Source organism: Pseudophryne corroboree, chromosome 3 (assembly GCF_028390025.1).
Source record: "Pseudophryne corroboree isolate aPseCor3 chromosome 3, aPseCor3.hap2, whole genome shotgun sequence".
In the NCBI taxonomy this organism is placed as follows: Eukaryota; Metazoa; Chordata; class Amphibia; order Anura; family Myobatrachidae; genus Pseudophryne; species Pseudophryne corroboree.
Window position 1 is genome coordinate 595,232,515 of NC_086446.1, and position 14,623 is coordinate 595,247,137.

Genomic DNA, 14,623 nt, shown 5'->3' on the forward strand with positions numbered 1-14,623 from the left:
GAATTAACAACAGCAACAAGCTGAATATAACTAATACACAACCCACATGTAATCAAATATAACCAGTAATAATACAACTGCAAGTAACAGTCCGCAGTGGGATGGGCGCCCAGCATCCTCTACGGACTAGGAGAAAAGAATTTACCGGTAGGTATTAAAATCCTATTTTCTCTTACGTCCTAGAGGATGCTGGGGACTCCAAAAGGACCATGGGGTCTATACCAAAGCTCCAGAACGGGCGGGAGAGTGCGGACGACTATGCAGCACCGATTGAGCAAACATGAGGTCCTCATCAGCCAGGGTATCAAACTTGTAAAACTTAGCAAAGGTGTTTGAACCCGACCATGTAGCTGCTCGGCAAAGCTGAAGTGCCGAGACCCCTCGGGCAGCCGCCCCAGATGAGCCCACTTTTCGGGTAGAATGGGCCTTTACTGACTTCGGCAACGGTAGCCCAGCCGAAGAATGAGCTTGCTGAATCGTATTACAAATCCAGCGAGCAATAGTCTGTTTAGAAGCAGGATTTCCAATCTTGTTGGAAGCATACAGGACAAACAAAGCCTCTGTTTTCCTGGTAAGAGCCGTTCTGGCGACGTAAATTTTCAAAGCTCTTTCAACATCAAGATACCTTGGAACCGCCACAGCATCCGTAGCCACAGGCACCACAATAGGTTGGTTAATGTGAAACAAAGAAACCACCTTCGGCAGAAATTGTTGACGAGTTCTCAATTCCGCTCTATCCGAATGGAAGATCAAATAAGGGCTCTTGTGAGACAAGGCCGCCAACCTCTGACACTCGCCTGGCAGACGCCAGAGCCAAAAGCATGACCACTTTCCAAGTGAGAAACTTTAACTCAACCTTACGCAAAGGTTCAAACCAGTGAGACATAAGGAACTGCAACACCACTTCAAGATCCCACGGCGCCACAAATGGAGGATGGATATGCAGCACTCCCTTCACGAAAGTCTGAACCTCTGGAAGGACGGACAATTCTTTCTGAAAGAAAATAGATAAAGCCGAAATCTGCACTTTGATGGAACCCAATTTCAGGCCTGCGTCCACGACTGCCTGCAAAAAATGGAAAAACCGACCCAAGTGAAACTCCTCCGCAGGAGCTGCTTTGGTTTCACACCACAAAACATACCTTCTCCAAATACGGTGATAATGTTTCGCCGTAACCTCTTTCCTAGCTTTAAGGAGAGTGGGGATGACCTCCCCGGGAATACCTTTCCGAGCTAAGATTTGGCGCTCAACTTCCACGCCGTCAAACGCAGCCGCGGTAAGTCCAGAAACACGCAGGGCCCCTGCAGTAACAGGTCCTCTCTTAGAGGAAGCGGCCAAGGATCTTCCACAAGCAATTCCCGAAGATCCGGATACCAGGCCCTGCGTGGCCGATCTGGAACGACGAGAATCGCCTGAACCCTTGTTCGACGTATGATCCTCAGCACCTTTGGAATGAGAAGAAACAGAGGGAACATATACACCGACTGAAACACCCACGGAGTCACCAGGGTGTCCACTGCACTGGCTTGGGGGTCCCGTGACCTGGAACAATACCTTGGAAGCTTCTTGTTGAGGCGAGACGCCATCATGTCTATCAGAGGAATTCCCCAACGCCTTGTCACTTCTGCAAATACCTCTTGATGAAGGGCCCACTCTCCCGGATGGAGATCGTTTCTGCTGAGGAAGTCTGCTTCCCAGTTGTCCATGCCCGGGAGGAAGACTGCCGACAGGGCGCTCACGTGCTGTTCCGCCCAGCGAAGGATTCTTGTAGCCTCCGCCATAGCCGCCCTGCTCCTTGTTCCGCCTTAGCGGTTTACGTACACCACCGCTGTTATGTTGTCCGACTGGATCAGGACAGGAAGACCCTGAAGAAGGTTCTTCGCTTGCAGCAGGCCGTTGTAAATGGCTCTTAACTCGAGAACATTTATGTGGAGACATGATTCCTGGTTTGACCATTTTCCCTGGAAATTTCTTCCTTGCGTGACTGCGCCCCAGCCTCGGAGACTTGCATCTGTTGTCAGCAGGACCCAGTCCTGGATTCCGAATCCGCATCCCTCTTGAAGGTGAGAGCTTTGCAGCCACCACAGGAGAGAAATCCTGGCCCTGGAAGATAGACTTATTTTCCAGTGCATGTGCAGGTGAGACCCGGACCATTTGTTCAGCAGATCCCACTGAAACACCCGGGCATGAAACCTGCCAAACGGAATGGCCTCGTAAGCCGCAACCATCTTCCCAAGAACCCGAGTGCATTGATGAATCAACACACTTGCCGGCCTCAGAAGCTCCCTGACCATTGTCTGGATTTCCAGAGCTTTGTCTTCCGGAAGAAACACACTCTGTAGCTCCGGGTCTAGAATCATGCTCAGAAAGGGTAGCCAAGTGGCCGGGATCAACTGAGACTTTGGCAAATTTAGAACCCAACCGTGTTGTCGCAGAACGGACAGGGAAAGATCCACATTTCTTAACAACTGTTCCTTGGACCTCGCCTTTATCAGGAGATCGTCCAAGTATGGGATAATTGTAACCCCTTGCTTGCGAAGGAGAACCATCATTTCTGCCATGACCTTGGTGAAAACCATTGGGGCCGTGGAAAGCCCAAACGGCAACATCTGAAATTGGTAATGACAATCCTGCACCGCAAATCTCAGGAAGGCCTGATGCGGAGGATATATCGGGACGTGTAAGTAGGCATCTTTTATGTCGACAGACGCCATAAAATCCCCCCCTTCTAGGCTAGAGATCACAGCTCGAAGAGATTCCATCTTGAACTTGAAAGTTTTCAAGTATGGATTGAGAGATTTTAGGTTCAGAATTGGTCTGACCGAACCGTCCGGCTTCGGTACGACAAAGAGGCTTGAATAGAACCCTTCCCCCCGTTGGGACGGGGGAACGGGAACAATGACCCTCTGTTGACACAACTTTTGTATCGCAGCATTTACCACTTCTCTTTCCGGAAAAGACACTGGCAAGGCCGAAATGAAAAAGCGGTGAGGGGGCATCTCCTGAAACTTCAGCCTGTACCCCTGAGACACTATGTCTAAGACCCAAGGATCCAGGGCTGATTGAACCCAGACCTGACTGAAGATCCGGAGACGGCCCCCCACCGGCCCGGTTTCCCGCACTGGAGCCCCAGCGTCATGCAGTGGACTTGGTAGAGGCGGGGGAGGACTTTTGGTCCTGGGTGCCTGATCCTGCAGGCGACCTCTTTCCCCTTCCTCTACCCTTTGAAGCGAGGAAGGACGCGCCTTTTCCTCTTTTGTATTTATTAGGTCGAAAGGACTGCATCTGTTGATGTGGTGCCTTTTTCTGTTGTGTGGGAACATAAGAAAGAAAAGATGACTTACCCGCAAGTAGAGGTAGACACCAGGTCAGCCAGGCCGTCACCAAACAAGACACTACCTTTGAAGGGGAGAGCTTCCATATTTTTCTTGGAGTCGGCATCAGCATTCCATTGATGGATCCACAGCGCCCTCCTGGCCGAGACCGCCATGGCATTGGCTCTTGATCCAAGAGGCCAACAGCCCTCGCCGCATCCTTGAGGTAATCAGCAGCGTCCTTGATATAACCAAGAGTCAAAAGAATATTATCTTTATCAAGGGTATCCATATCAGAAGCTAAATTATCAGCCCATTTAGCAATAGCACTACTCACCCATACCGACGCCACAGCAGGACGTTTCCAGCTTGCGATCCGCCGGATCCTTGAGAGCCGCCGTGTCAGGGGACGGCAGCGCCACCTTCTTGGACAAACGGAAAAGAGCCTTGTCGACATTCGGAGACGACTCCCATTTTTCCCTGTCATCAGAGGGGAAAGGATACGCCATAAAAATTCTCTTGGGAATCTGCCACCTATTATTCGGCGACTCCCAAGCTTTTTCACAAAGAGCATTCATTTCATGAGAGGGGGGAAACTTCACCTCAGGTTTTTTCCATTTAAATAGGCAAATCCTTAGTATTCATGTACTGAATACTCTTAACTACCCTTGGGTGTAAAGTAGCCTCATTAAAATCGACATCGGAATCTGAGTCCGTGTCGGCCTCTGTATCTACCATCTGGGTAAAAGAACGTTTTTGTGACCCTGAGGGGGTCTTGCACCTGAGCCAAAGCATCCACCATGGATTTTCTCCATGTCTGTGTCTGAGAATCAGATTTATCCAACCTCTTAGACAACAAAGCAACATTAGCATTAAGTGTACTCAACACAGCAACCCAATCAGTAGTCGACTGTGTCGACAGAGCCATTTCCAGCTCCTTTTCTGCGCCCCCAGTAACTTCATCCGGGGAGGAACACTCAGCCTCAGACATGCCGACACGAAGTACCGACACCCAACACATACACTGGCCAATAAAGGGGACAGCCTACAGGGAAGCCCAGAGAGAGAAACACAGAGGAAGTATGCCAGCTCACACCCCAGCGCCCATATATTACACCACACTAATATATGTCAGCAGCGCTGTACCAATAATAAGAAAAGCACCAAAAAATTTGTCCCCCCCCCCCCCGTTTTGCACCCTTTTACGTGTGAGGAGCCTGGAGGTCCGGGCCAGCGTTCTCTGCAGCGGCTGTGGAGAGAAGAAAATGGCGCTGGTGAGCTGTGCGGCTAAGCCCCGCCCCTTCCCGGCGTGCTTCAGTCCCGCCTGAATTTGAATTTTTTATACTGGCGGGGGTTTGCTATATGGTGCCCGGGCACCGAATAATGTCTTTTACCAGTCTAAAACACTTCAGTAACTGCTGCCCAGGGCGCCCTCCCCAGCGCCCTGCACCCTGTGAGTGCCGTTAGTGGTATGTGTGGGAGCATGGAGCGCAGCGCTGCCGCTGCGCTGTACCTCCGTTACTGAAGTCTTCTGCCGTCTGAAGTCTTCGGTTCTTCTAATACTCACCCGGCTTCTGTCTTCTGTCTTCTGTGAGGGGGGTGACGGCGCGGCTCCGGGAACAAGCAGCTAGGCGATCCAAGTGATCGAACCCTCTGGAGCTAATGGTGTCCAGTAGCCTAAGAAGCAGAGCCCTTAACTAAGCAGAAGTAGGTCTGACTTCTCTCCCCTCAGTCCCTTGATGCAGGGAGCCTGTAGCCAAGCAGGTCTCCCTGAAAATAAAAAACCTAACAAAAGTCTTTTTCCAGAGAAACTCAGTAGAGCTCCCCTAGTGTGTGTCCAGTCACTCCTGGGCACAAAGTCTAACTGAGGTCTGGAGGAGGGGCATAGAGGGAGGAGCCAGTTCACACCCAAAGTCTTTTTAGTGTGCCCAAGCTCCTGCGGATCCCGTCTATACCCCATGGTCCTTTTGGAGTCCCCAGCATCCTCTAGGACATAAGAAAAATATTGATACAGTGATTATTACTCAGTGTGAGTGCAACAATTGGTGCTATGGGGTTTGTGTTTAGAGTCCTTGGAATACCTCCACTTGGCATATACTCTGATTTTTTTTCTAGGAATATAGGTTCAGGAACTGGGAGCGGGACAGAGGTAGGCGGTGATATGGGTGTAGCTACCACAGAGGTCAATTGGCGCATAAACTTTTTTTTTTTAATCACAGTTTCGGCTATGTGGATGGCACCCCTTGATAGTAGGTGACTGGGGAGGCAGGGGTGACAGGGAGATATAGGGTGACTGGGGGAGGCAGGGGTGACAGGTAGATAGTAGGTTACTGAGGAGGCAGGGGTGACAGGGAGATAGTAATAATAATATATAATAGCCAGGCAGGTAACAGTTAACAGTGTGGATGCTCACACTGTAACTCTGTGTCCTCACGCTGTACCCCCATCATTTTATAGCCACCAATAGTGGCCATTTCTTTATAACTCTGTCGCCAAGCAACATAGGCCCTCATTCCGAGTTGTTTGCTCGGTAATTTTCTTCGCATCGCAGCGATTTTCCGCTAATTGCGCATGCGCAATGTTCGCACTGCGACTGCGCCAAGTAAATTTGCTAAGAAGTTTGGTATTTTACTCACGGCATTACGAGGTTTTTTCTTCGTTCTGGTGATCGTAATGTGATTGACAGGGAGTGGGTGTTTCTGGGCGGAAACTGGCCGTTTTATGGGAGTGTGTGAAAAAACGCTGCCGTTTCTGGGAAAAACGCGGGAGTGGCTGGAGAAACGGGGGAGTGTCTGGGCGAACGCTGGGTGTGTTTGTGACGTCAAACCAGGAACGAAACTGACTGAACTGATCGCAGTGGCAGAGTAAGTCTCGAGCTACTCAGAAACTGCAAAGAAATTTCTAATCGCAATTTAGAGAATCTTTCGTTTGCAATTTTGCTAAGCTAAGATACACTCCCAGTAGGCGGCGGCTTAGCGTGTGCAATGCTGCTAAAAGCAGCTTGCGAGCGAACAACTCGGAATGAGGGCCATAGTCTTGCTCAGCCGCACCTCCTCCTTTTCTAGAGGATCAGTATGAAATACCTTCAATCGAAATCCCGACAGCAATTGACCAACGGTCAAAATCTCGACAAGATCAAAATCCCGACATGTAAAATGCTGACAGGTCAAAATACCGACATGTGTTTTTCATTGTTTTTTTTTGTGTGTCGACATGGACACCATATAAGTGTACCGTGTCCCCTCGCATGGCTCGCCATGCTTCGGGCACGGTGCGTCGCTGCGCTCGACACACTATTGTATTCCCCCTCCAGGTCCACTGGGATGGTAAAGTATGAACAAGTCGGTTTCAATGAAAAAATCACGAAAAACTCATGTCGGCATTTTCCATGTCAGTATTTTGATTGGAGGTAAACTGACTGCATCCCCTTTTCTAGGGCTGCTGGGAGCATGGTGGCATCATCATGCTCCCTCGGCTGGTGCGAAGAGGACCCTGGGGGCTGGGTGGCGTTGGTGCACTACTCTCGTCTCCTGTCTGCGCTGAGAAACCGTGATGGTGACAGTTGCTGCTCATTACAAAGCATCTAGCCCAGGTTTGAGATACTATATATATCAAATTTAATTTTATAATTCTTGCGGCCCACGCATTCTTAGACCTTAAATATTCGGCGTGGTGGGGATCTTGAGTTTGACAAGACTGGCATAGAGACTGAAGTGTTTACCACTAATAAAAATGTTTTTTTGTTGTAAACAGGTTCCAGTAATACAACGAATTCTGAAGCATTTTCTTTAATCTTAATGTACAAAAATACATATTTACAGAGATGAGGGTACAAAACAATGTTTTTAAATTGTCAAAAAATAAAAGAATGACAAGAATAATAAAGGAGCGACATAAGTCTGACATTGCTTTCTGTTTGTAATGTGGCAGACATTACTTGGCTTGAATATGAAGTTTTACTACAGTAATAGTAAATGGCAGGTTACATGAAAGCCCGTCCATTTAATAGGATGAGGGCTCCCACAATTACACAACAGTTTTGTGTTGGGTGGCAATGGGCATGTGTTGTTGATTTTGTAGCAATATTAGGATATAACCTGAAATACCATTTGCCTTTGATTTCGGAGCAGTCTGTGATTGCGATTCCTAGCATCCCTCAAACAAGTAATTACATTTTACACTGGCATTAGATGACACTATTGTTAAGGTAAATGTACAACTGAATATAAAATGTAAATTAAATATAAAAAAAGCTAATCTAGGTGGCCCATATTGCTAATGTTTTCTAACTTTGAAAATATACCTTAACTTCACCTCCCTGAAACTACCGACATACCTGAGTACATACCTGAGTAATGCAGCTAGTGGTTGAGGTTTGTGATCAGAGAGGCTTTCTACAATAGTCCTGGTTCAACATTTCAGCCAATAACAGACAATGTTGTAGGCCACAGATTAGGTGTCACAGTCCTAGAAATTTCTTGTATTACAACCTGTACACATTATCCTCTGAAGGACTTTCACCACATACTGTAACATACACAAACATTTTAAAGTACATGTCTGCTTCTTGAGAAGGCTCCACCACGACTATGGGATTTTAATGTTGAATGTAGTAATATACCTAAACAAAGAGGCATACAAAAATATGTTAGATTGCGGATTACATACGTTACCCTATCGGACGGGATTCCGGCTGCCCATATCCTGACAGCGGCATCCCGCCCGCGAGAATGCCGGCAACGGGGCAATCGGTAAGAGTCCCCTTGTGGGCTTGTTGCGCTTGCCACGCTGCACGGCTCGGTGGCTTGCTGCGCTAGCCACAGGATCTATTCCCACTCTATGGGTGTCGTGGAAACAAGTTTGTCCACCTGGCAGACTACAGAAAAATGAATGTGTGAAATCTGTGTAATGCTAGTCACTAACTATGGTTGTAGAAAGTATGTTTGGGAGAGTGTGGAAAACTGACCCTAAGAGAATTCTTTATAGATAAAACTGGCTATATGCCGTTGTCTGACCAGGGCACATTATATAACATTAAAAGGTGTTTGTACATTTGCAGAAAAATATTAGCATTGCAATTGGTTGCTTCGTTTTGGAGTTATGTAGCAAAACGACCATCTGCCATTTACAATGCATCTTCATTGTGCTCTTTGAAAAGATGACAGTTGGTAAACTCTCCCTGTGCACCTGCAGGTTGACCTGGAACATGTGACCTGCTGGGTGGTCTGAAAACTGTGACCGTTATTTGCAGCCACCCACTAAGCATGGATTTTTCGACTCATAAAGGGGTGTAAAGGGGTATAATGTTCCACCCAGCAAGACTGACACATCAGCTAGCATGGCTTTATTCACAAAGGGCAGTACAATTTTGTTATATGTAAAAAATCTTACGTAGGGAATAGTAAGTAATAAGTTTAGGATCCAGACAGCCCTATTGTATCCTATTGGTTATGCTTGTAAGATAGAAACATATAACTTAATGGCAGGTAAGAACGACTTGAACCATCTAGCCTGCCCTACACACATATACATGCACACGCTTACAGACTAGGATTGGGAGACAGTTTTTGGATTATGGAAGGAAACCGGTTTCCCTGGAGGAAACCCATGCAAACATGTGGGGAACATACAAACTCCACACAGTTAGGGCCATGGTGGGAATTGAACCCATGATCTCAGTGCTGTAAGAAAGTAATAATAACCATTACATCAGATTGTAATATCGGAGCCATTCCACGTTGTAGGTCTGTCATATATCATCTTCACCTTTGCCTCATATTCTTCTATTACATTTATGTGACTCTTAAAATGTATTATTTCCATGTCATGTATTCTTAGTTGTATTATCCCACTGAAATTTTTTATCATTGTCTTACATTGCCTGCAGTATGTAATGTATTGTTCTATTTTTGACTGGCTACTGCTGCATTACATGTTACTTCAATAGAAATGTATTTAAAAAAAAAGGTAAAAGGTTTGCCCTATTACACTCTTATCAATTATATTGCAGATGATTCCTGCGATCTAGTGCATGCACATGCCGCATTTACGTTAGCTCCAAGATCATGTATTTTAACATGTCCCTTATGGGGCTGCAAACAAAACTATGCAATTTCAGGACGATTCAGTGTGCTGTTGCAGGCATTCCAATGCTGTTGCGATGACACATTGTGTCAATTGAATTGTGGATGCTGCCAACAAAGTGTTCTTGGTACACCATTATATATTTGCACTCCGTTGCTGAAATGAGAGTATATTACTATACACCACCCTTAGAGCCCTTAAAGAGCCAGGGTTCGCAAACTAGGGGTATAACTTAACGTTCACTTAGAACAGGGTTTTTTCTGTGAGGAGAGTAAATTAATATTTGAGATTGACCAATATATAAGAGAGAGAATATCTAAAAGTTTATTTATATAGTTCTGCAACATCTGGGTGTTAAGTAGAGATGTGCACTTGAAATTTTTCGGGTTTTGTGTTTTGGTTTTGGGTTCGGTTCCGCGGCCGTGTTTTGGGTTCGACCGCGTTTTGGCAAAACCTCACCGAATTTTTTTTTGTCGGATTCGGGTGTGTTTTGGATTCGGGTGTTTTTTTCAAAAAACACTAAAAAACAGCTTAAATCATAGAATTTGGGGGTCATTTTGATCCCAAAGTATTATTAACCTTAAAAACCATAATTTCCACTCATTTTCAGTCTATTCTGAATACCTCACACCTCACAATATTATTTTTAGTCCTAAAATTTGCACCCAGGTCGCTGGATGACTAAGCTAAGCGACCCTAGTGGCCGACACAAACACCTGGCCCATCTAGGAGTGTCACTGCAGTGTCACGCAGGATGGCCCTTCCAAAAAACCCTCCCCAAACAGCACATGACGCAAAGAAAAAAAGAGGCGCAATGAGGTAGCTGTGTGAGTAAGATAAGCGACCCTAGTGGCCGACACAAACACCGGGCCCATCTAGGAGTGGCACTGCAGTGTCACGCAGGATGTCCCTTCCAAAAAACCCTCCCCAAACAGCACATGACGCAAAGAAAAAAAGAGGCGCAATGAGGTAGCTGTGTGAGTAAGATAAGCGACCCTAGTGGCCGACACAAACACCTGGCCCATCTAGGAGTGGCACTGCAGTGTCACGCAGGATGTCCCTTCCAAAAAACCCTCCCCAAACAGCACATGACGCAAAGAAAAAAAGAGGCGCAATGAGGTAGCTGTGTGAGTAAGATAAGCGACCCTAGTGGCCGACACAAACACCGGGCCCATCTAGGAGTGGCACTGCAGTGTCACGCAGGATGTCCCTTCCAAAAAACCCTCCCCAAACAGCACATGACGCAAAGAAAAAAAGAGGCGCAATGAGGTAGCTGTGTGAGTAAGATAAGCGACCCTAGTGGCCGACACAAACACCGGGCTTATCTAGGAGTGGCACTGCAGTGTCACGCAGGATGTCCCTTCCAAAAAACCCTCCCCAAACAGCACATGACGCAAAGAAAAAAAGAGGCGCAATGAGGTAGCTGTGTGAGTAAGATAAGCGACCCTAGTGGCCGACACAAACACCGGGCCCATCTAGGAGTGGCACTGCAGTGTCACGCAGGATGTCCCTTCCAAAAAACCCTCCCCAAACAGCACATGACGCAAAGAAAAAAAGAGGCGCAATGAGGTAGCTGTGTGAGTAAGATAAGCGACCCTAGTGGCCGACACAAACACCTGGCCCATCTAGGAGTGGCACTGCAGTGTCACGCAGGATGGCCCTTCCAAAAAACCCTCCCCAAACAGCACATGACGCAAAGAAAAAAAAGAGGCGCAATGAGGTAGCTGTGTGAGTAAGATAAGCGACCCTAGTGGCCGACACAAACACCGGGCCCATCTAGGAGTGGCACTGCAGTGTCACGCAGGATGTCCCTTCCAAAAAACCCTCCCCAAACAGCACATGACGCAAAGAAAAAAAGAGGCGCAATGAGGTAGCTGTGTGAGTAAGATAAGCGACCCTAGTGGCCGACACAAACACCGGGCCCATCTAGGAGTGGCACTGCAGTGTCACGCAGGATGGCCCTTCCAAAAAACCCTCCCCAAACAGCACATGACGCAAAGAAAAAAAGAGGCGCAATGAGGTAGCTGTGTGAGTAAGATAAGCGACCCTAGTGGCCGACACAAACACCGGGTCCATCTAGGAGTGGCACTGCAGTGTCACGCAGGATGGCCCTTCCAAAAAATACTCCCCAAACAGCACATGACGCAAAGAAAAATTAAAGAAAAAAGAGGTGCAAGATGGAATTGTCCTTGGGCCCTCCCACCCACCCTTATGTTGTATAAACAGGACATGCACACTTTAACCAACCCATAATTTCAGTGACAGGGTCTGCCACACGACTGTGACTGAAATGACGGGTTGGTTTGGACCCCCACCTAAAAAGAAGCAATTAATCTCTCCTTGCACAAACTGGCTCTACAGAGGCAAGATGTCCACCTCATCATCATCCTCCGATATATCACCGTGTACATCCCCCTCCTCACAGATTATCAATTCGTCCCCACTGGAATCCACCATCTCAGCTCCCTGTGTACTTTGTGGAGGCAATTGCTGCTGGTCAATGTCTCCACGGAGGAATTGATTATAATTCATTTTAATGAACATCATCTTCTCTACATTTTCTGGATGTAACCTCGTACGCCGATTGCTGACAAGGTGTGCGGCGGCACTAAACACTCTTTCGGAGTACACACTTGTGGGAGGGCAACTTAGGTAGAATAAAGCCAGTTTGTGCAAGGGCCTCCAAATTGCCTCTTTTTCCTGCCAGTATAAGTACGGACTGTGTGACGTGCCTACTTGGATGCGGTCACTCATATAATCCTCCACCATTCTTTCAATGGTGAGAGAATCATATGCAGTGACAGTAGACGACATGTCCGTAATCGTTGTCAGGTCCTTCAGTCCGGACCAGATGTCAGCATCAGCAGTCGCTCCAGACTGCCCTGCATCACCGCCAGCGGGTGGGCTCGGAATTCTGAGCCTTTTCCTCGCACCCCCAGTTGCGGGAGAATGTGAAGGAGGAGATGTTGACAGGTCGCGTTCCGCTTGACTTGACAATTTTCTCACCAGCAGGTCTTTGAACCCCAGCAGACTTGTGTCTGCCGGAAAGAGAGATCCAAGGTAGGCTATAAATCTAGGATCGAGCATGGTGGCCAAAATGTAGTGCTCTGATTTCAACAGATTGACCACCCGTGAATCCTTGTTAAGCGAATTAAGGGCTCCATCCACAAGTCCCACATGCCTAGCGGAATTGCTCTGTGTTAGCTCCTCCTTCAATGTCTCCAGCTTCTTCTGCAAAAGCCTGATGAGGGGAATGACCTGACTCAGGCTGGCAGTGTCTGAACTGACTTCACGTGTCTCAAGTTCAAAGGGCATCAGAACCTTGCACAATGTTGAAATCATTCTCCACTGCGCTTGAGACAGGTGCATTCCACCTCCTATATCGTGCTGAATTGTATAGGCTTGAATGGCCTTTTGCTGCTCCTCCAACCTCTGAAGCATATAGAGGGTTGAATTCCACCTCGTTACCACTTCTTGCTTCAGATGATGGCAGGGCAGGTTCAGTTGTTTTTGGTGGTGCTCCAGTCTTCTGTACGTGGTGCCTGTACGCCGAAAGTGTCCCGCAATTCTTCTGGCCACCGACAGCATCTCTTGCACACCCCTGTCGTTTTTTAAAAAATTCTGCACCACCAAATTCAAGGTATGTGCAAAACATGGGACGTGCTGGAATTTGCCCATATTTAATGCACACACAATATTGCTGGCGTTGTCCGATGCCACAAATCCACAGGAGAGTCCAATTGGGGTAAGCCATTCCGCGATGATCTTCCTCAGTTGCCGTAAGAGGTTTTCAGCTGTGTGCGTATTCTGGAAAGCGGTGATACAAAGCGTAGCCTGCCTAGGAAAGAGTTGGCGTTTGCGAGATGCTGCTACTGGTGCCGCCGCTGCTGTTCTTGCGGCGGGAGTCCATACATCTACCCAGTGGGCTGTCACAGTCATATAGTCCTGACCCTGCCCAGCTCCACTTGTCCACATGTCCGTGGTTAAGTGGACATTGGGTACAACTGCATTTTTTAGGACACTGGTGAGTCTTTTTCTGACGTCCGTGTACATTCTCGGTATCGCCTGCCTAGAGAAGTGGAACCTAGATGGTATTTGGTAACGGGGGCACACTGCCTCAATAAATTGTCTAGTTCCCTGTGAACTAACGGCGGATACCGGACGCACGTCTAACACCAACATAGTTGTCAAGGCCTCAGTTATCCGCTTTGCAGCAGGATGACTGCTGTGATATTTCATCTTCCTCGCAAAGGACTGTTGGACAGTCAATTGCTTACTGGAAGTAGTACAAGTGGGCTTACGACTTCCCCTCTGGGATGACGATCGACTCCCAGCAGCAACAACAGCAGCGCCAGCAGCAGTAGGCATTACACTCAAGGATGCATCGGAGGAATCCCAGGCAGGAGAGGACTCGTCAGAATTGCCAGTGTCATGGCCTGCAGGACTATTGGCATTCCTGGGTAAGGAGGAAATTGACACTGAGGGAGTTGGTGGGGTGGTTTGCGTGAGCTTGGTTACAAGAGGAAGGGATTTACTGGTCAGTGGACTGCTTCCGCTGTCACCCAAAGTTTTTGAACTCGTCACTGACTTATTATGAATGCGCTGCAGGTGACGTATAAGGGAGGATGTTCCGAGGTGGTTAACGTCCTTACCCCTACTTATTACAGCTTGACAAAGGCAACACACGGCTTGACACCTGTTGTCCGCATTTCTGTTGAAATACTTCCACACCGAAGAGCTGATTTTTTTGGTATTTTCACCAGGCATGTCAATGGCCATATTCCTCCCACGGACAACAGGTGTCTCCCCGGGTGCCTGACTTAAACAAACCACCTCACCATCAGAATCCTCCTGGTCAATTTCCTCCCCAGCGCCAGCAACACCCATATCCTCCTCATCCTGGTGTACTTCAACACTGACATCTTCAATCTGACTATCAGGAACTGGACTGCGGGTGCTCCTTCCAGCACTTGCAGGGGGCGTGCAAATGGTGGAAGGCGCATGCTCTTCACGTCCAGTGTTGGGAAGGTCAGGCATCGCAACCGACACAATTGGACTCTCCTTGTGGATTTGGGATTTCGAAGAACGCACAGTTCTTTGCGGTGCTTTTGCCAGCTTGAGTCTTTTCATTTTTCTAGCGAGAGGCTGAGTGCTTCCATCCTCATGTGAAGCTGAACCACTAGCCATGAACATAGGCCAGGGCCTCAGCCGTTCCTTGCCACTC

The 14,623-nt window shown here is 47.8% G+C and overlaps 1 protein-coding gene across 2 annotated transcripts in view; it reads right to left on the reverse strand.

Annotated features, from left to right (window-relative positions):
* Positions 1-7,087: 7,087 nt before the first annotated feature.
* Positions 7,088-14,623, reverse strand: part of FAM149B1 (family with sequence similarity 149 member B1) — a 145,526-nt gene continuing 137,990 nt past the window's right edge. For both annotated transcript variants that reach the window (XM_063961474.1, XM_063961475.1), the window contains one exon: positions 7,088-7,936. In XM_063961474.1, the coding sequence (XP_063817544.1) occupies positions 7,863-7,936 (74 nt within the window). In that variant the 3' untranslated portion in view covers positions 7,088-7,862. The remainder of the gene's footprint in view (positions 7,937-14,623) is intronic.